At 36.1% G+C, this 22,712-nt stretch overlaps 3 protein-coding genes across 3 annotated transcripts; all 3 read right to left on the minus strand.

Annotated features, from left to right (window-relative positions):
- Positions 1-555: 555 nt before the first annotated feature.
- Positions 556-1,544, minus strand: LOC308279694 (mitochondrial fission regulator 1-like; the record flags this gene model as incomplete). Its single annotated transcript, XM_080719811.1, has 2 exons — positions 556-661; positions 739-1,544. The coding sequence occupies 2 exons, from the start codon at positions 1,542-1,544 to the stop codon at positions 556-558; spliced, it is 912 nt and encodes a 303-aa protein (XP_080575937.1).
- Positions 1,545-2,848: 1,304 nt separating this feature from the next.
- On the minus strand, positions 2,849-3,829 carry LOC308260260 (olfactory receptor 5B3-like; the record flags this gene model as incomplete). Its single annotated transcript, XM_080691568.1, has 1 exon — positions 2,849-3,829. The coding sequence occupies exon 1, from the start codon at positions 3,800-3,802 to the stop codon at positions 2,849-2,851; it is 954 nt and encodes a 317-aa protein (XP_080547694.1). The 5' UTR covers positions 3,803-3,829.
- An 8,581-nt stretch (positions 3,830-12,410) lies between these two features.
- LOC308279689 (olfactory receptor 5B3-like) lies at positions 12,411-13,334 on the minus strand (the record flags this gene model as incomplete). Its single annotated transcript, XM_080719807.1, has 1 exon — positions 12,411-13,334. The coding sequence occupies one exon, from the start codon at positions 13,332-13,334 to the stop codon at positions 12,411-12,413; it is 924 nt and encodes a 307-aa protein (XP_080575933.1).
- Positions 13,335-22,712: the final 9,378 nt, after the last annotated feature.

The following is a 22,712-nucleotide window of genomic DNA, read 5'->3' on the forward strand; positions in this document are numbered from 1 at the left end:
TGTTTAAGAAAAAACAGGCCAGGTCTCTCAGCAGTAGCCCAACCTCTACGTCTGAAAGGGAAGGAGTAAGTGCTGGGCATTAGTGAAGGTTTATGATGGAGCAGTATAAGATCTTCCCTGCCCTGTGAACATGTACATAATCTATAGCCCCTTCTCCTGTGCCCTGCTGCAAAGAAGCCGCTGAGAGTGAGTGACAGCTGAGGACAAAGTGTCCAGTGAGACCAGTTATGGGGTCTAATGCAGTGAAGTAAGTCATTCATTGGGACATATTTTCTCATACAGGCAAGGAAACCAAGAAACTTCTATCTTGCCCTTTAAGCTGAGATGCTCCACCTTACACAATTACCTGTAACAAATGTCTCAGCTTAGGCCACAAGCCTTAGCTTCTGCTAAGGTTTGAAGTATAAGAAACACATAGTCCAGCTCTTCTGTTTCAGTCCAAGATCTAGCTCACTGTTTTGATTTCTAATCGAGAGGCAGAAAAATCTGCGGTGAGGAAGGCAGCTGTTGAAGGAATTCCAGGAGCGTGAGACTGAGTTTGCAGAGGGAGTGGTGTCAGTTTCCTTTTCTACTGATATCATCTTCCTTCAGTGCAAACTTCCTTCTTAGGACCTCAGAAATAAGCACAGCAGGGTCTTCCTCCTTCATTAAACTCCGGGTCCTGGAGACACAGTAATAGCTTGTAATTAGGGAGTCCTTGATCTGTCCCAGCAGCACTCTGTGCACACATTATCTCACTGAATCTTCACAGCAATTTTAGAGGCTTGGTTCAGATCTTGGCTCTGTTTTATCCGGTGAAAATCCTTCAGGATACCCATCATATCTGCAAAGCTGCTAGCCTTGGACAGAGAGATACAATCATCCTCTTCAGATGAGCTGCAGGTAGCTTTGTGTTCTGGTTTGCAACATTCAGGTCTGGCAGAACAAAGCAGGGGGACTGATGGAAGCTCAGGGACCTCTACCTCTGTCTCCTCGGTGATGTCACTAATGACAAAGGAAGTTGTAGAGTGGAATGAGGATCCAAAACAAGGTAAGGGAGAAGAGACATTTGAACTTCCTGGAGATAAGAAATCTGGCGTTAATGAAGCCGAAGCTGCATCAGCTGCTACTATCTTGGCAATCTGGCTGCGTAGGTGGGTCAGCTCATCCTGCAGCTCAGTGGTGCAGCTTAGGGCTGGCAGGGCTGGCTTCTTCAGGGCCAGGAGTCTCTCCTCAGACCCACGCAGGTTGGGCACTGAAGCATTGCGCTGCATGACAATCAGAGGGCTGGGCTTCCAGGTGTGCCTTAAGGGACGGGTATCACTCCTGACCCGGGCATATGTCTCCTCTTCATCTGCAGCAATCCAGGCGATATCAGCCAGAGTAGGGACTGGGGGTACGTCTCTCAGACACAGGTCAGAGATGTTGGGCAACGTCTCAAAGGATGCCCGGGGACACGGCTTCAGGGGCAGGTTGGTCCCAATTCTTCTCACTACACTTCGAGCAGCCCCATGTGGCTTGTTTTGCCAGATTGGGATAGTCACATTGGCTTCCATTCCTGACATTTCAGCCCACTCCTGCACTTGAAGGACAGGGAAACTGGGGAAGGCAGGAAGCGTGACTCCTTCATATAAGGCCATCTTGAGGAACACCAGGTTTCTCTTCCTCTGGGCCCCTCCTACCATAACCGGAAGATCTTTTTTACTAAGTACACTGATTCAAAAGTCAGTCTCTTTTGAAAACATCCTTAAACACACACACACACACACACACACACACACACACGTTTTACTGGCCATCTGGTTATCCCTTGATCTACTAAAAATATACACATAATAAATAATAACAAATAAACACATTTTTAATTCTGGCAAATTTATTACATTATATGAATATATAACAATATATAACAAATATTGTTTTTGCATGTGGTAGAAGAGGACATGTAAGATGAGTGAGTAGATCAGTACATAAATATCCTTACTGAGGGCTTTAATAAGCAGGACCAAAGTATCTTAGTATTCTCATTAAGGCATTTATTTTAGGAAAAATATTTTTTTTTCCAAAGAAAACATTTTGCAGTGGTCAGTGTATAACTTTAAGACCACTGTGGAGATCAGTATGGAGGCTTCTCAAAAGAGCAAGGGTAGTTTCACCATGCGATTCAGCTGTACAACTCCTTGATACCTTTCCAAAAATATTAAAGTCAGACTACTACAGTGATAGCATGATCATCTGTGTTGATATCAACACAATTTACACCAGTCAAGTAATAGAACCAATTAGGTGTCTGTCAACAGATGAACAGATGAAGAAAAGGTGGTAGATACACAAAATGGAATTATACTCAGACATAAAAAGAACAACAAAACTATGTGATTTGCAGGAAAATGGATGAAGATAGAGAATATTATCCTAAGCTAAATTAGCTAGTCACAGTCAAGGGTTCTATATTTTCTTTCATATGTTAAAGAGAAAAGAGGTAATAAAGGGGACTTCAGATTAATGAGGAGAGAGACAAGTAGATAGTGAAAGATGATTAAGAAAGAAGGTAGAAAGGGGGAAAAAACATCTAAAAGATGGTTAAGAAAAAAACAATTAAAAATGTTATGCCAATATTAAAAAATATCACTATCAATTTCATTAACATATACTGGAAAGGAAGAGGTGGAAGAGGGTTGGAATTTGGAGAGAAATACACCAAGTAATGTGTACATATATGTTTGTATCATGTTGAAATTTATTATGATTGTAACATATCAATACAAAAATTGAAAAAGAACTTGAGTGTGAGCCAAATTTTAATTCACTGCATGGAGAAGATCTGAAAAGAACAAATCCAGGAACTGTGCATCCCAAAAGAGTCAAATCAAAATCCTAATAAATTTTTTTTGCCTCCACAAATGAATATACTTGTGACTTTTAAGAATGCGCTCTTGACCTCCTTGTTCCTCAGGCTGTAGACCACAGGGTTGAGCATGGGGATGACCATGGTGTAGAACACAGAGGCAATTTTGGCAGTGTCCATCGAGTGACTGGAGCTGGGCTGCAAATACATGTAAATAACTGTCCCATAGAAAATGGAGACTGCTGTGAAGTGGGAGGCACAGGTGGACATGGCCTTCTGGTACCCTGCACCTGCATGCATCTTCAGGATGGTGATAAAAATAAACATATAGGATATTAAGATAACTAGGAGAGCAAAAAATATATTGAAGCTTACAACATAAACAAGAATGAGCTCACTAACATGTCTATCAGAGCACGAGAGAGACATGACTGCTGGAACATCACAGAAGAAATGATGGACCAAATTGGACTTACAGAAGGAGAGACTGAACGTGTCCCCAATGTGGATGGAGGCATTCACAAAGCTAACAGTGTAAGAGGCTATGATAAGAAATGCACACACACTTGGTGTCATTGTGGTGGCATAACGTAGGGGCTTACACACGGCTGCATAGCGGTCATAGGCCATTGAGGCCAACAGGTAGTTTTCCACAGTCCCAAAGGCTGCAAAAAAGTACATCTGAGCAGCACAAGCATTGAAGGAAATGACTTTTTCTTGTGTCAAGAGCCCAGCCATGACCATGGGAGTGACAGCTGAAGAATAACAGAAGTCTACCAGAGACAGGTTTCCCAGGAAAACATACATGGGGGTGTGCAGCGGAGAGTCCAAGATAATCAATAGGATTATTCCCAGGTTCCCAACCAGAGTGATGATGTAGATGAAGAGGAAGATTATGAAGAGGGGAACCTGCAGGTGGGGGTTATCAGTCAGCCCAAGCAGAATGAACTCTGTCACTTCTGTCCTGTTCTCCATCAGTGATGTCTGAGAATCACTAGAGGCTCTGTAGTGAAGAAAATCTCACAATGATAAAGAAATGAATTGAAATTAAAGTACAATAGAAGATGTGTTCTTCCACTGTAGCAACAACTTGTAGTTTAAGATTCTCCAGATATATTATGGGCTTCAAACCCAGGTTGAGTGCACTACTTATACACAGAGTTGCATGCTGTTGAAACTTAGATATCTTAAATTCTGTAGACAATTTTAAAATTTCATACAATTTCCCCTGAGATGTAGCCAATTAATAATTTGACCATAATGACTAATAAGAATTTCTGGCCATACACATCTTTTAAGCACAGGGAAGGATGAACCTTCCAAGCTCCTCACCTGCCTAGAACTTCTGAGCACATTAGATGTGTGTTTGTCTCTCTCAATAACATTACTAGTTCTGGTTGTTACATTTGTGTATATATTGAAGCCCAAGAGTTAGAGGAAATTTAATCATAGTTGCACAAATACAATTGAACAATCTCTGCTCTGTATTTTCATATTACCCGTATAGTTTTAGAGCATCATATAATTTCTCAAATCCTCAAAGTCCTTACTCATAAAGTAAATCTTGTTATACTCGTTTACTCATGTTGAGTGGCTCCTAAGTTTAAAGGTCTCCAATGAAATAAAATCAAATTTAATATAACCGAATTTATAATTACTCGTTGTTTTCTTTGGTTCAAACCAAGTATTTAGAGTTTCACAGTGAACTAAGGAAGTGATTCATTAGATGGTAATTTCATATTGTTCACTGTATATTTGTCTCTCATTGGATGTAAAACAAATGAAAATCTAGAAAATTTATTTGATCTTTCAATAACAAAAGTGTCCTAAATAAATTAACAAGCTCTGAATTGCATTTGAACATTTTCCATAATATTTCATGCTTATTACCCTCAGCACATCTACACACATTGACTTTGAAGCAGTTTATTATGTTGAGGATGGGTTTATCTTTGAAAGATTAGAACAGTTCTCTATGCATAGCAGGTGTGGTGGATTTCCTGGGGTAATGGGAGCAAGTTCAACCTGAAGATGCAATTCTGAGAGAAGGCCTATTATCAGACAGAACAGACACAGCTTAGGTTCTTAGAAGCAACACATATGAGACTTAACACTGGCCATTGGTCCTCACCTCGACACTCTGGACATCATATTTCCATATTCCAAATGAGAAGAGTGATAACACTTGCTTTGAGGTATTACTGTTCAGAATTAGGATAATACCTAAAGAACACTAAAATTCTGGGTGTAAGGTGAGCCTGAAAAATACTGTTATAATGTTATTAGGATGGGATAATGTTCTTTATGTTGGTTTGATCTAGGTAGGTGCTGATATGCAGGGCTTCAGTTATGTTTGAGTTTAAACTTTTGAAACAACCCTTCACAGTTTACCCGTCTCTCACACAGGGCCACTGTAGTTTTCTGGGTTCTCCATTGCGTCTCAGTCTGTTCTTCTTTCAAACATGTGATTGCTGATTCTACAATTTAATGTGGCTAATCTTTTTCAAAATGTCTCCTCTGATATCCACATTTTACTTTGGGGAAAAGTCCATTATTCTTAAAACGTACTTTTCCCCCTTTTTTATTGTCATTACATACACAAACCAAAGGCCAACACTGGAAAGTACCCAGTTTAAGGGCTGTCTTTCGCTCACCAATCTGTTTTGGTGATAAGTTCCATGTTATCAAATACTTTATTTGAATCAATTCTTCTTTAGCAGTGGTATTTTCAAGTTTTTAATCTAAATTGAAGATTTTGGAATGAGATCCATCTATAAATAACTAATATGCCTTAATATCTTTGTCTGATGACTTTGACAACTTCAGTTTATGAACCTGCTTCATGAAGATATTATAGTTGCCAGTCTTAACACACATGATTACTGTTAGCATGCATCCTGTCCTACAAAAACTAATCAGGGATTTACACATTGTGTGCATACACATGTATTATGTAGGTATCATAGTATTATAACTCTTACTTTATGTGTAAGGACACTAAGAATTTGCAAATTTATGACATGCTCTGAAACTATGGAGGCAATATGAGAAAGACTTAAGATTGCTGCTGGGTGCTCCCTCCACACGAAAAAGAAACATTATTATTATTATTATTATTGTATTATTATATTATTTTTATACATAAAGGAGACATTATTATCAGATTTAAAAGTTAAGGTCATCTTTCAAGAATAAGCATGAGATGATGGCAAAAGGGTTGAAATGTAGGTCAAAGCATGTTAATTCACTTAGAACCCTTTTGCAGTATAAATAAGAATAATTTTACTATTATATGTTTTTGTTTGTTTTTCAATCTCAACATGATGTGAATATATAGTGAAGAAGCATCAGCACCTAATCAATCAATCAAAGCTTCATATATCTTTAGGACAGAAGCATGACTTGTCATAAGAATCTTGAAGTCCCTATGAAACATATTTTAACATCTGTACCCATCTCACCATTTTAGAAATATTTTGAAAATATCTCTATCTTTCTATAACTCATATAAAATACGGGATGTTCATTTTTTGCATGACTTATATTCTAACTAAAATATTTATGAAACATCAAAACTTACCAGTTTGCAAGAAGTCATTCCAGCATTGTCAATCAAATCATGAAATCAGCAATAGAATATTGCATAAATACTACTATAGGATTCTCTCTCTCTCTCTCTCTCTCTCTCTCCCTCTCTCTCTCTCTCTCTCTCTCTCTCTCCCTCCCTCCCTCCCTCCCTCCCTTCCTCCCTCCCTCCCTCCCTCCCTCTAATAGTGGTGAAAGGTTCCAAATTCTCTAAGGCATGAAAAAATGGATACAAAAACATTAATGTAGATCAAATCTCTTGTTAATTTCTTCTTTGCATTTTATTCACTTACCTGCTTATTTGTCAAATAAACACAAAAGATTACTTCTCTCATTCTGTAAATTACAAATAATACATTTCTATTAAGCACCATATGAAGTGGTGATCATTAAAGCCAATCAATGTGACTTCATGAGTGTTTTTCCTGACTATAGTTGAAGGCTCATAGCAAATCCCCAGTCAGAAGAAGGCTAGAATGTACCTGCAATGATTATAGTTCAGATGAATAAATGATTTCTGATGAAGCATTGAATGTGGTGTGTTCCTTCTAAGATGATATGATGTTGAGTCATATTGGAATTTTACAGGCTAATATGTGGAGATCTTGTGAGAAATATACAGACTTGGAGATCTCTGGAGATTTTTCCTGTGAGACCATCTGAAATTCCTCATCCTATTTTCCTAAAGAAGATGCAATTAAACTGTCTGTAGGGATCAAGCTGGTTATTGTATTTATAACATTGCATTTATTTTAACTGATAAATGAAACAATAAACTTGTGCTTATTAATGAGACACTAGGGGATGTTTCTATGCATGAATATATTTTGTAGTGTTTAAGTCAGGTTAAGAATATCTGTCTTAGCCAGGTGTGGTGGTGCACACTTGTAATCCCAGCATTCGGGAGGCTGAGACTGGAGGATCTTGGTTTGCGTACAGCCTCAGCTACTTAGTGAGGCCCTCTGCAACTTAGTGAGACCCTGTTTCAAAATAAAGAATAGCCAGGCATGGTAGTGCACACTTGTAATCCCCGCACTTGGGAGGCAAAGACAGGAGGATCACACAGGTTTGAAGCCAGCTGCGCTGGCTTAAGAGACCCTGTTTCCAAAAATAAAATAGGTCTGGGAGTGTAGCCCAGAGGTAGAAGGTCTTCCAGGAACCCCAGTACACCAAAATAATAATAATAATAATAATAATAATAATAATAATAATAATAATAAATAATAAATAATAAATAGGGCAGAGGGTGTAACTCGGAGGTCAAATGCCCCTAGGTTCCATCCCCAAACACACACACACAAAAAAGAAGAATATCTGTCTTCTCAAACACTTGTCATTTATTTATGATGACAATGTTCAAAATTCTTTCTTCTGACTTTTTGAAATGTGCAGTACATTATTATCTATGTTAATCCCACTTATACCAGTGCTTCCTGCGCCTGTCTAACTGTAACTTTGTACTCATGAACAATCTTTGCCAATGCCATTACTTTCTCCAACCTCTGGAATCTACTGTTCAGTTCTCAACCTCTATGAGATCAGCTGTGAAAGATTCCACAGGAATGGTTAAATAGAATTCCATTGTGTGTAAATTCCATTTTTGTCATTCATTCATCTTTTGATGAACACCAAGAATAATTCCATGGTTTGGTAATTATTAATTATGCTGCTATAAAAATAAATATGCATGCATTACTATGGTAGACTGGTTTTCAGAAATAGCATTTTCAGTTATAGCATTAGGAATGCTATATCTGGGGCATATGGTAGGTTCAAACACTTCAATGGACCTGACGTACATACACAAGTCTATCAATGCAAATCACAGTGCCATTCACAGAAAAGTGGGGAGGGAGAGTGGGGAAGGAACTGGGAGAGGGCTCAACAAGTGCTATGTGCATGCATGTCCCTACCACCCTGAACTTCATCACAGCATATGATTACAGTGCACCAATACAAATAAAAAAAATTGCCTAGCAGTGTTTTAAAAAGAATTTCATCATTTTTCCAGAGGAGGTGGGATCAAATGTGATTTACTAAAATGTCATTAGAATGACTGATGTGATCACATGATATTGAAAGGTGACCTGATCTAAATGCCATCCTTGAATAAATTTGTGTAAATAGGAAGAATGCTTCTCCTGAGAGTAGGATTCATTTGTTAATGAATAAGTATTTTTGAAGCCTGTAAAAATTCTTTGTTTTAAAAAAATTGTAATAATTACAAAAAGTTGATTGTTAAAATAGACCAAAGATTGAATGTACTTAGAAAAGAAAATTAGCATGTTATGTGTTAATATAGGTGCCAATTATTGAAGAGAATATAATTAATACTTGGTCTTCTGATAATTGGCACCCAAAATATATGAAGAAATTTTTACAAACTTGAAGCAGAAGTACACAGTTCAAACAATAAAGGTTTTAATGCATCACTTTCAATAATAAATTAGGGGAGAGAATGGGACAGGAATTAGGTAAAGGCTAATTGGGTGATGTGTGTATTCATGTCTCCGCCATCCTGTATCCCATTAAGATGTATGACTACCATGCACCAATAAAAATTTTTAAAAAATAATGAATAGAATGGCTAGAGAGAAGAGCCCTAAAGAAATAAAGGCTGTGAAAATGCCATATCCAATGAGTTTTAACAGACATCTACTGAACACTCCTCCCCAGACCTGTGGAATTCTCAAATGCACATGAAGTATTCCTAGGGAAAAACTATATTAGGTCAAAACTCTATTCTCAATAAATTTAGGAAGATTTGAATCACATAAAGCATCTTCACACAACAGAATATAAGTGAAATAGAAATTAATAATCACATCTATATGAGAACACACTAAAATCAATGGATAAAAGCAGATGAAAAGAGAACTTATAAAGTAATTTGATATAAAAACAAAAATACAATAGTGGATAGCAAAAGTACTGATCACAGAAAAATTTTAACTATAAGTACCTATACTAAAAATAGAAGTAATTTCAAGATAACATAGTTAAATAATATCAAAATGTGAAAACTTAAACTGAGAACAGAAGAAGAAAGAAAATAGACTAATATATAAAATATAGAATAGGAACAGATACTATCAACAAAACAGAATATTAATTGCACTCAAATTATAAAAGTTTGCAAATTATGAAAATATAAAGCTCTAATAACTAAAATAATAAGTAAAGGAGAAAAATAACTATAGCCTATGGAAACAAGAATGATTATAATGGAATATTATGAATCAATATACACCCAAATACTGGAAAACATAAAATATATGTTCCTAGAAATACATACACTAGCAAAAAGTAAATCCAGAGAATGAATATGTCTATAACAGTGTGGAGAATGAATTAATAATAAATCCCCTCAAAAATGTCCACAAAGAAAAAACTTCATTTGTGAAGTTTTTCAAACTAACACAATAGGAATAGATGATAATTACAGCACAGAACCCAGAGAAAAGTTCTTGTTAGTTTCCTGGGGCTGCTGTACCATATTACTCAAACTTAGAGGGTTACAACTATATAGATTGATGCTTTCACATTTCTGGAAATCACAAGTTGTATTTATTTTTATTTATTTTAATTTTTATTGGTGCATTATATTCATACATCATAATGGGGTAAAAAACTTGTGTGGACATACATGTACACATTGCCCATTTAGCCCCTACCCAATTCCTACCCCATTCCCTCCCCATCTCTCCTTCCCATGCTTGGCTTAGTGGTTGACTTTGATATGTTTAAGTACATTGTGTGCTTTAGAGAATTTCCTTCTTCCCCCTCCCATCCCCTCATTTAGGTTGTCTTGTTTGTTCCTCTATAGGATGGAAATCACAAGTTTCAAATCATTCTCAATGAACTAAAATCAATAGGTTGTCAGAGACAGAACTTCTATTTTTATCTTTTATTTTGAAACAGGTTCTAGGTTGCTGAGAGCCTCACTAAGTTGCTGAGGCTGGTCTTGAAACTGTGATCCTCCTGTCTTAGCCTCCCACATACTGGAATTAGAGGCATGAACCACCATTCCTGGCTAAGACATCACTTGTAAGTAAAAATTACTTGTGTTTGAAGCCAGGTGTGGTGGCACACACCTATAAGCCTTGGGATTCTGAAACAGGAAGATAACAGTTTTGAGGCCAGCATGAGATAACTCAGCAAGACACTGTTTCAAAGTAAAATATAAAAAGGGCTGGGGGTATAGATCAGAGCTGTAATTTCCCTGGGTTTAATCCCCATAACCACAAATAAAGGAGAAGAAAATTATGATAATTTAAGATTATTTACTACATTATGGGATTCCCAGGAAATTATTTTGTCTGAAAACAAGGAGTCTCAGGGTTCCAAATGCTGGATCATTCGCCTAGCCTTCAAAACTTTATTATTATATTCACTCATTTAGCAAATTCTTGTATAGAATCTTCTATGAAATAGATACCCATTTGATTACTAGTAATCATATTTGAACAAAACAGATACAATCACTGCTGTCATAAAATTTACATTCTATTTGAGGAAGGTAAATAAGAAACCAATAAGCAAATACATAGTAGGTCAGGGTTGATAGGTTAGTAGGTAAGGGCTGATAATATCTATGAAGAATGACATAGTGTGGGATGATGGTTTATGTGTTGAGCGGAGAGTGGCTGGTTATTAGATGGTCAATGGAGAAAATCACAATAAGTTCTCATTTCAGCAAAGACCTGAGTCTTGTGAGAGCAATCCTAACAGAGAATATAAAATGAAAAGGGCCCAAGGCAGGAGCATGGTTGGCATTAGGGAGAAAAAAGAAAAGAACAAGGAAATCAGTGAGGATAAAGTAAAAAAATATGGAAGAGACTATAGAGTATGACTCAAATAAAACAGGATGAATGGGTGGCATCAAGAGTTTCAAGGCATTTGCGGGAAGAAAAATGTACAGCATTGTTGTTTCTCAGTGTAATTTTTTTTAAAAAAGGCTAAAAATCACAGGTGCATTGAATAGATTATAAAGCTGTTACCTTTCGCCCATTTTTAAGGTCATCTGAAAATTTTATTCCTTTGGAAATTAAAACATGAAAAATTTAGTTGTATAAAATGATTTGGTCAAACAAAAATTCATACCAGAAGCCAGATTTATGTATCACATGGTTTGGTGTGTGAGGGTACTGGGGATTTAACCCAGGGGCATTCTACCTATGAGCGAGACTTTTAGCCCTATTTTATTTTTTATTTGAAAACAAGGTTTCCCTAAATTGCTGAGGATGACTTCAAACCTGCGATCTTCCTGTCATAATCACCCAAGTACTGGGATCACAGGGATGTGCCACTGTTCCTGAATATGTATCAATTTTTGAAATGTGACAAGAGAGGAGGAGGAGGAGGAGCAAGAGGAGGAGCAAGAGGAGGAGAAAAGGGAAGGAAAAAGATGGAATTGAAGAGAGAGATAATTTGCCCATCTACAGAATTATTTCACACACATGGATGAGGAATGAACTTAACTAAGTCTGTTGATTCAAAATGTAGTCTCTTCTGGAAACGTCTTCACAGACACATGGAAAAATGTTTTACTAGCTGTCTTGTTATCCCTTATTCAAGTCAACATATCGAAGTAGCCACCATAATATCTATACTACATTTGATTGTGGCAAATTTGCCACACCCAAGTGTATGTGTCTTCCAGAAAGACCTACATGCACTTCTTGTGTTCACAAGTGTCTTTATGAACTTGTTTTACATACATTTGCAATGATGTGTGGTAGGAAAAAATGTCATGGAAAATGATCAAGTATATTAATATTCTTACTAAGTGGTTTGACAAACAGGCCTCAAGATTCCATAGGCATTCTCATTCAGGTATTAGGATTCTGGACACAATGTTTCATTTTCTCCAGACAACAGACTTCTGCAAAGACAAAGGTCTCACTTCAGGGACCTGAATTCCATATATGGGGAAGATGTTAGAGGAATGATTCCAGGCATCATTTATCCCCAAAAGTTAAAATCAAAATCATGAATTCTATGTTGCTTTTAAGACAATCTTTGTGAATGCACCCTTGACCTCCTTGTTCCTCAGGCTGTAAACCATAGGGTTGAGCATAGGGATAATCATGGTGTAGAACACAGAGGCAATTTTGTCAGTGTCCAAAGAATAACTAGAGCTGGGCCGTAAATACATGAAGATGACAGTCCCATAGAAAATGGAGACTGCGGTAAAGTGGGAGGCACAAGTGGATATGGCCTTCTGATATCCTGCACCTGAGTGCAATTTCAGAACGGTAATGAAAATGCATATGTACGATATTAAAATAACTAGAACAGCAAAAAAAATATTGAAGCTGGCTACAGAAATAAGAACCAGTTCATTCACATGTCTGTCAGAGCAAGACACAGCCGTGACAGCTGGAATATCACAGAAAAAATGATGGACCACATTGGACTTACAGAATGTGAGACTGAATGTGTTCCCAGTGTAGATGGCGGCATTCAGGAAGCCACATATGTAGCAGCCCACGATCAGACTCACACACACACTTGTTGTCATGGTGGTGGTATAATGTAGGGGCTTACACACTGCTGCATAGCGGTCATAGGCCATTGAGGCCAGGAGGTAATTTTCCACATTTGCACAGGCTGCAAAAAAGAACATCTGAGTAGCACAGTCATTGTAGGACACGACTTTGTCTCCTGTAAGGAGCCCAGCCATAACCATGGGGGTAACAGCTGAAGAGTAACAGAAGTCCACCAGAGACAGATTACTGAGGAAATAGTACATGGGAGTGTGGAGCCGAGAGTCCAGGCGAATCAACAAGATCATCCCCAAGTTCCCAACCATAGTGATGATGTAGATGAGGAGGAAGGTTACAAAAAGGGGAATCTGCAGTCCTGGGTCATTGGTCAGTCCCAGCAGGATGAACTGTTCCACTTCTGACCCGTTCTCCATCAGTGATGTATGAAAAACATGACATTCTGTGTATTAATGAAAGAAAAGAGAAAAGGAATGATGAAATTGGGAAGTATGAGTAAAAGATGTGTTCTTTCACTGACCTACTGAAATGTACTTTGGAATTTTTTTAGAAAGATATTGGCACATTAGTTGTAGTGAAGGCTAGTTATATTCATCCTATTGGATCTGAGAAATTTTAATGGATCATCATTCAATTTTAATTTTGAGCATTTGTTAACCAAGATGTAGGTAATTTAATAACTTGATGAGAATGACTTGTATAGATGGCTCTGCCTGCCAATCACTTTTCAACTCAGTAAAAGCTGACACCTCCATGTTGCTTACCTGCCAAGAATTGCTGCAGATACTCTGGGTGTATATCATCATTTCCTCTCCACAATATTATGGGTTTGTTTGGTTGTTACATTCATGTAAATGATGAAACGCAAGAGGTTGTGCAAAGAATACTTATACACTCAAGTGTTAGTTGACAATCTCTGTTCAGTACCCATGCCAACTTCTAACCCAATTGACTGCTTCCTAAGTCTAATGATCCAAACTGAATTGGACTGAATTGAACTAATGTTGCGATTTCCCTTTGTTTGTTTCAGTTCAGTGTCAGTGCTTGAGATACCCACGGTGAAGCGAGTGAATGAACAGGTGGTGATTTTGTTTTGTTCACCAGGACTATGCCTTTCATTGGAGTAAAATGAAGAAGCAAACAGGAGTACAAAATAGTAAAATGATTCTTCTTTCAGTGACAAAGGAGTCTGAAATTAATCAATAAGTTCTGCATTCCACTTTAATGTCTTCTCCAAAATTTCATGGTTATTCCCAGCACATCTACACAAATTGACTGCAGCGTGGCTAAAACCATAAACTTCTGATTCAGTTAAGGAAGGGATTAACTCTTGAATCACCATAGCATATCTGTATATATATATATATATATATATATATATATATATATATATATATGTATATATATTATATATATATAATATATATATGTATATATATATATTAGCTGTGGTGTAATATCTGAGGTGGGAGCATGTTCACTCACAGAGGCAATTCTGAGAGACATCAGATAGAGCTGACATAAAGCTTATGTTCTTAGAAGAGAAGCTTATTAGACTTATTATTTGCCACCTAAGAGTTACTGTTCCTAATCTAACTCCCCTGCATATCAGTTAACTGTAATATATAAAGGACAATAAAATACTGGGTGGTAATCACAGCCTGCTGAATACTAGCTGTCATGTTATCAGGATAGGACAGTGGTCTTGGTTTGATCAAGGTGGATGCTGGCATGCAGGGTTTCAGTTGTATGTGACTTTGAAATTTTGAAGAATCGTTATCCAACTTGCCTTTCATTTTTAAGCAGTGCACTGTAATTATATATTATAATGAAGATCAGTGTGCTAGAAGCATACATGCATGTAGCCCTTTTGGGCATCCCTCTAGGTCCCAATCCACTCCTTCCTCCTCCTCACACATAATATTGAAATTGGTACTGACTTTACATACGAACATAGGATTATTTGACCTGTTCCCTTTATCAGCTCTCCCCTTTTTCTTCCTCATCTTCCTCCCCAAATTTTCTTCAAATATGCTAATAGTGTCTGACCATAATTATTTGAAACTTTTAATTTTTCCAAATTCTCTCTAGCTTCAACATATGGATGAAAATATATAGCCCTTTATATTTTTGAATTTTTAGCTCATCTCACTTAGTATAATATTTTCTAGTTCCATCCATTTTTCTGCAAATGACATAATTTTGTTCTTTATGGCTGAGTATAATTTTAATTTGCCTTTTCCACTGAACTAAAGTCACTAAGGTTTCCCGTGCGTTTTAGTGTGTCCCAGCCCATTCTCACTTCAAGCATGAGCTTGCTGCTCCTATAATCTTATATAAACTCTTAGGTTTTATGTTTCCTCCTTGAAATTCATAATGTAATCTGGGTAAGTAGTACATACAGCTTAAAAATTATTGTTTTTCTAATTAATGTCACCCTATACATAGGTTACAGAAATGAAGGATTGATAGTTCAGAGCTCATTAATTTATCAAAACCCTTTTCTAGTTTAAAGAAGGACCATTTTACTCTTCCAGGATTTTCTTTTGGGCTTTGTTTACCTCCAATGAGAGTTAAATACACAGCAAACAAGAAAAAATCACTAGCTCAATCAGAACATCATTATTCTTATTTGGTGTGCAGACTTTTGGGAAAATAAGCATGTGTTATAAGAATCACCAAACTACTTATGATGGAAACTTTTATATTTATACCCAAGATTCATTTCAATTTTTTCAGTAAAATGTTACCCTCTCCTTCTCTTTTTAAATAAATCTTAGGAAGAATCACTACTCTACTACTTTTGCATAAATTACACTTCTCATTAACAATATTTATGGAATAAAGAAGCTTACCAGTTTGCTGGAAGAGAAAGATCCGTCAATTCCGAATAGTCAAGAAGAAATCATAAAATCAGCTATGGAATATTGCCTTAATTTTCTTAGAGTTCTCTCTCAGGTCCTGGCCAAAAGTTTTCAAATCCTCTAAGGCATGGAAAAGTGGAGAAAAGAATATTAATATGGACTAAGTTCTGAATCTACCATAAATTTTTTCTTTCTGAAAGAGTCATTTTTCTCTTCTTTATTTGTAAATAAATGTGATAAGTTTACTTCTCTCTCACAATTCACAGAGCTTTTTTTCTATGAATAACAGACTAAGGAGGTCTATCATTTAAAAGTCTATCAAGCCAGGCATGGTGGCACATGCTTGTAATCCCAGCATTCAGGAGGCTAAGACAGGAGGATCAAGGTTTGTGGACAGCCTCAGCTACTTAGTGAGGTCCTCTTCAACTCAGTTAGACCCTGTTTCAAAATAAAAAATTAAAAAACATAGGGCTAGAGGTATAGCTCATAGATAGAATGTCTCTGGGTTCCATCCCCAGTACCGCAAAAAAAAAAAAAAAAAAAAAGTCTATCAATGATATTTCTCTTAGAGAGCTTTCTCCAAGCATGGTTGAAAGTTCATAACAAATTTACAGATCAGAAGATGTCTGTCAACATATTAATATTAATAAAGAAAATGTGGTAATATAAACAATAAAATTGTCATTTGCAAGAAAATGATGGAACTAGAGAGTATACTGTTAAGCTAAATAAATCAGACTCACAAAGTCAAGGGTCATATGCTTTCTCTCACATATTAAAACTAGAAAGAACAAAAAGAAAAAATAAAGCAAGGGAGCTCATGAAAATAAAAAGGAGGCAAGTAGACTAGAGGAAGAGGATCTGGGAGAGAGAGGAGAAGAAAGAGGAGGTATTAGGAAATAACAAATGACCAAATTATGTTATGTGCATATACAAATAGGTAACAATGAATTGCACTATTATGTATAATGCACTAATAAAATATGAAGAAAAAAGGACTGCATGTACTAAAAATGATTATCATTCAAATGAAAAATGATATCCAGTGGAACATGTTATACAGATTGTCCTATCTAAAATGATGTGACTCTGAGTCTTTTTGAGATTACAGAGGCTAATATTTGAATATCCAGAAAGAGTTATACAGACTTGGAGAACCTCTAGAGATTTTCCCCATGAGACCATGCTCTTAATCTTGCTTTGCTAGGAAAGAAGCAATTAAATTGCCTGTAGGGATCAAGCTGGTTATTACATTTTTAAAATTAAAAATTTAAACCAATAAATTAAAACTATAAAAATCATGCAGATTAGTAGGGTACCATAAGATGTTTCTGGGCATGTGTTATTGTGTGATGTGTTAATCAGGTTATCTCCTCAAATATTTATTATTTATTTTTATGGTACATATTAATTATTTAGAATAATAAGTAAATTAGTACATATATAACAAAATTTGATCAGTTATTTTTTGTTGAAGACATTAAAAATAATTTATTTTAGCTTTTTTAATTGTACAATATGTTAGTGTTATTAATATACCATGTACTAGTATGTATTAGCACATTAGAATTCTTGCTGCTATCTTAGTGTAATTTAATCCCCATAGATTAACAATTCCCATCCCACTCTTAGCCCCTACTCTTTCCATACTCTGGTAACCACTATTTAATTCCTAACATCTATGAGATCATTATATTTTAGGTTCCACATATGAATGAGATCACTTAATAATTATCTTTTCAGTCTGACTTATTTCACTAAACATCATGATCTCCGAATTCATCTATATTGCTGCAAATGACAGGATTTTATTCTCTTATTGCTGAAGAGAATTTCCTAGTATATATGTACCACATCTTTTAAATCCATTTCACCTAAGCTGTTTTCTTCCTTGCTATTACAAACAAGCAATGCTTCCAGAAATGTGGGAGTGCAGATGTCTCTTTGACATACTTTTTAAATTACCTTTGAATTTACATTCAGTAAGGAGATTGCTGGATCATACTGTAGTCCTATTTTTAACTTTATGAGGAACCTCCAGGCAATTTTCCTGAATGTCTCAGGGTAATTAAAAACACAATAGAAGGTGTCAAAAGCAGAACAGATCAAACAAAAGAAAGATTTTATGAGCTTTAATATGGTCTACTTGAAAACATAAAGGACAAATAAAGAAAAAAGAGAAATAAAAACCTATGTGAACTTTGGGGCAATATTTAAATATTTAAAGGGTAAATATTTAGGTTCATAAAGAATGATATGAGTAACATGTGCTACTATTACTCAAATGTATGTGTCTACCCAAAACTTATATGTTGCAACATAATATACAGTGTAATCACATTAAGATATGAGGCCTTTAGCAGGGGATTAAGGCCAGGCATGGTGGCGCACGCTTGTAATCCCCGCACTTGGGAGGCTGAGACAGGAGGATCACACAGGTTCGAAGCCAGCTTCAGCTCAGCTACTTAGTGAGGCTCTCAGCAACTTAGTGAGACCCTGTTTCCAAATAAAATATAAAAAATAGGTCCAGGAGTATAGCCCGGAGGTAAAAATCCCCTGGGTTCCACCCCCAGTACCACCAAAAAAAAAAAAAAAAAAAAAGAAGGTGATTAGGTATTGAAGCTCTATATTCATGATTTTCATTAGTACCCTTATTATCTTGGTTAGAAGGACCTAGATTATTATTTCTTGGCTTTCTGCCTTCTACCTTGTGAGGACAGAGCATTCTCCAACTCTTTCATGCATTCTTATATTCTTCTCTACCCTTCCTACCACGTGAGAAATAGGCCTTCCACTGACATCAATACTCTGGCAACTTGATATGGTCTTTCCATACTTAGAAATTAAAAAGGAACCAGTTGTAAATTCTTAAAAAATTTCCACATCTAAGATATTCTATTGTCACAACATAAATGTACAAAAACATCATGAATATGATACTTTTAAGTATTTTTGTCAAAATAAGTATAATAACTTGTTCTTGGAGAAAGTAAAACAGGATGAGTTCCATGATACGAATGACCGCCTAAGACTTTAATGAATGAGCTAAAAGCTTTCACTATGACCAAAATACAAGCATACAAGAACAGCTTAGAGGAGGAGAGGTTTATTGGGGCTGTTTCAGAGTCTTGATCCATGGTTGGCTGGCTCCAAGGCAGAAGCATCATGATGGCAGGGTGTGGTGGAGAAGGACTGCTCAACTCATGGCTTCCAGGAAGGAGACAAAGAGAAAAGGAAGAATGAATGGAGGGAGATTAGAAAGATGATAGATAGATAGATAGATAGATAGATAAGATGAAGAAGGAGAAGAAGGAGAAGGAGAAGACGTAAGAGGTGGAGGAGATGAGGAAGGATCAGGGACAGATAGAGTCCTCACAGCCACTCCCCCAGTGAACTGTCTCCTCCAACCACACCCTACCTGCCTGTAGTTAGTTGCCAACTAGTAAATCTATTCAAATTATAAATCCATTAAGGGGTTTGTTCTCTCATTAGGTTAGAGTCCTGTTTCAATTACTTTACCTCTGAGTATTTCCGCAGTGCCAACACATGAGCTTTTTTGAAGAACATTCTATATCTAAACCACAATACCTTTCTCTCCTATAGCCATCGTGCTGAGGTTACTGACACCAGACAAATTCTGTCAGAAGATGACTTAAAATGCCATTTGAACCCCAAACCTAGCAGTGTGTCAACTGTAAAAGTGAGAACATCATCTGTGAAGAAATACGGTCTTGAAAGTTGAAATGGAGATATGTGGAAATACCCTGATGAATTTGAAGACATTCATTTCCTGCATTATGATGAGTCCTATTTGCCAGTATAATTAAGCATACCACTCCCAGTAAAATTATCCTTTCTACATGTATTCTGTGGGATTAACCCAAAGAAAGTCTAATGGAATGATGTGTTGCCCAGGAAAAGCTACTCTAATGTACCATATGGCAAGGATGATTCTCCTCAGAACTAATCTCCATTCCTCTTTGCTTCTAAATTTCTAACTAGACACAAGTTCTAGAAGTTTTCTAAATAGTATATAAAACATGAGGAGGGCTGCTAATCCAACAACTGACCTACATTTTCTAAGCATAAATAAAGACATCTTAGACATATTTTGGGGAATGGATATAAACAATATAAACTTTGTGGAAGGAAGAGAAAGGCTAATCAGACTAAAATAGCTAGTATAGGTCACAAAGTATAATTTCTTCATATATGTTTCAAAGACTTAAAAGGGCTCTTAAATTTGTTTCCCTTTTTGGCTGAAACATAGATCAAAAAGTAGCCTATGGTATGTAAAGTAAAAATTTCCGGTACAGATTTTCACTTACTTAAGAAGGGATTCAGTCTTAGGGAAATCAGAAAGGTAGAGTGCATTTATTTGTATTGAACCAGATTATCCACTGTAGGATAATGGGAAAAACACAATCTGTATCACAGCAATGAAAAGAAATAATTTTGTAAGGGGAGCCCAAGCATCTTTGAAGAGCTCTGTGATAACACATTTTTGTAGGTCAGACTTTAATGTGTAACTGATATTTTTTCTTTGAGAAACACACACACACACACAAAAAAAAAAAAAAAAAACAGAAAAAACTGGGTCACAGTGTGGCAGGGGCCAACTACCAAAATCAATATGGCTGTGATTACTATAATGTATAGATAATTCCAAGCAGCAATCAGAATTATTATGACTGATTCTACCTGGGGACATTGGCTAGATAATCATGATGTTCCTGGAAATGGAATGGAAAATAAGACTAATGAATGTGTAATGAATGTGTATAGGAAGAATTTTAACTCAAATGCATGAATCACAAAACCTTCTTCAAAGGTTCCGGTGGCCTTTTACCAAAGTGTCAATCAGGTAAATAACTAGATATTTTAGAGTCACTCAACAATAACTCGATACTGACATCAGTTCTTAGATCCCCCAAGAAAATCACAGTAGTAACCCAGTTAGACAAGTTTTGCTATCATTTGGATCTGAGTCATTCATAAAAAGTCATTAGACTATGGTTTCATAATAAACGTAAGGAAGATTCTATCTGGAATACAGGATAACACTTACTGGGATTGTTATTATCTTTTAGAATCTTCTTAGCATTATCATGCCCAGTGATAAAGTTGAACAGAAAATTGTAACAACTGAACTTAAAAATTCTTATTGAGAACTCGTGGTGAAATTTGGGTCTGAAAGAGATTCACAAAATGTAATGGTGTTATAAGTCCAAAGATAGTCTGTTGGAGAATTCCCTCTTACTCAGGGAGGCGATATCTATGTTATGTTTCAGCCTTTGATTGATTATATGAGATTCATCCATCCATATTATGGGAGGCAATTGCCCCGCCCAAGGTTCCAGGTTTAAATGTTAATATTATCCACAAACAACTATCAATTTGATTTATTAATGGGATAAAAATTAAAAGGTGTACATTATGTGTTGAAAAGAGAAATAGTTTTTCAATAATAGAGGGAGATTTCAGTAATGAATAGACAATCAGTAAGAAATAAAGAATATGAACTATACCATAACCAAGTACGTCTTAGTAGGAATATATACAACACTCAGCCAAGAACTGTGGATTTTTCAGTTGCACATTGAATTCCCTAGGAAAAAATGTTAGATAAAAAATCTAGTCTCAACAAAAACAGAAAGATTTATATCATCTATCACAATGCAATTAAGGTAGAAATAAATATTGGGAAATCTGAATATTCACACAAAATATTCACACATGTTTGTAAGAACACTCTAAAATCAGTGGGCAAATTGCCAGTGAAAGGGGAATTATAAAACAGTTTAAGGCAAAGCAAAATAAGAGCGAAACATAGAAAAATTTTGGAAGAAGCAACATAACTGCTTATAGCAAATACTTACTGATTAAGTGCTATATTAAAGAGTGATCTCAGTAGCAACCTAACTTTAAGCATTAAGGGAATATTAAAAAGTGAAAGGTTAAGCTGAAAGTAGCAGAAGGAAGAAAATAAAAACTAGAGCATAGTAAACAAGTAGGATATACAATAAGAATAGAGAAAACTTAATAAACCAAATATGGATTATGTGAGCAGGTCATCCAAAATGACAAAACTTTTCAGACTCTGAAAAAAGAAAACTCAAATGACTAAAATAATAAAAGAAACTGAGGATGTAACTACTGAGCATATATAAAAAGAAATTGGAACATTTCTAATGGTAAAATATGAATAACCATACATCAGCATATTGTACATTGATAAAATACAAATTGTAAGAACTGCACACATGAGCAAAATGAATTTCATAGAAAGAAAAATTCTGAAGTACCTATGAAAAGTATAGCAGATGAATTAATAAATATAATTAATTCCTCCTACAAGAAAAGCCCAGGAACAAATAGCTTCATTTTCTAATTCTTCTAAACTAACATACAATATAAATACATGAATATGTGCCAGGTATGATGGCATGGCCTGTTATCCCAGTACTTGGGAGACTGAGGCAGGAGTATGGCAAATCTGAAGTCAGCTTCAGCAATTTGGTAAGGCTCTCAGAAACTTAGAAAGACCCTATTTCCCAATAAAAATAATATAAGATATAAAATAAGGGGGTGGCCAGTCATGGTGGTGCATGCTTGTAATCCCAGCGCTTGGGAGGTGGAGACAAGATCACGCAGGTTCGAAGCCAGCTACTCTGGCTTAAGAGACCCTGTTTCCAAATTTTTTTAAAAAAGTATAAAAATAGGTCTGGGAGCGTAGCCCGGAGGTAGAAGGGCTGCCAGGAACCCCAGTACCACAAATAAAATAAATAAATAAATAAATAAATAAATAAATAAATAAATAAATAAATAAATAAAATAAGGGAGTGTACTTCAGAAATGGAATGTTCCTGGGTTCAATTCTCAGCACCACATACACATAATACAAACATACATACATACATACATACATAC

The sequence above is a fragment of the Muscardinus avellanarius genome (assembly GCF_963383645.1).
Source record: "Muscardinus avellanarius genome assembly, chromosome: 1".
Taxonomy (NCBI): Eukaryota; Metazoa; Chordata; class Mammalia; order Rodentia; family Gliridae; genus Muscardinus; species Muscardinus avellanarius.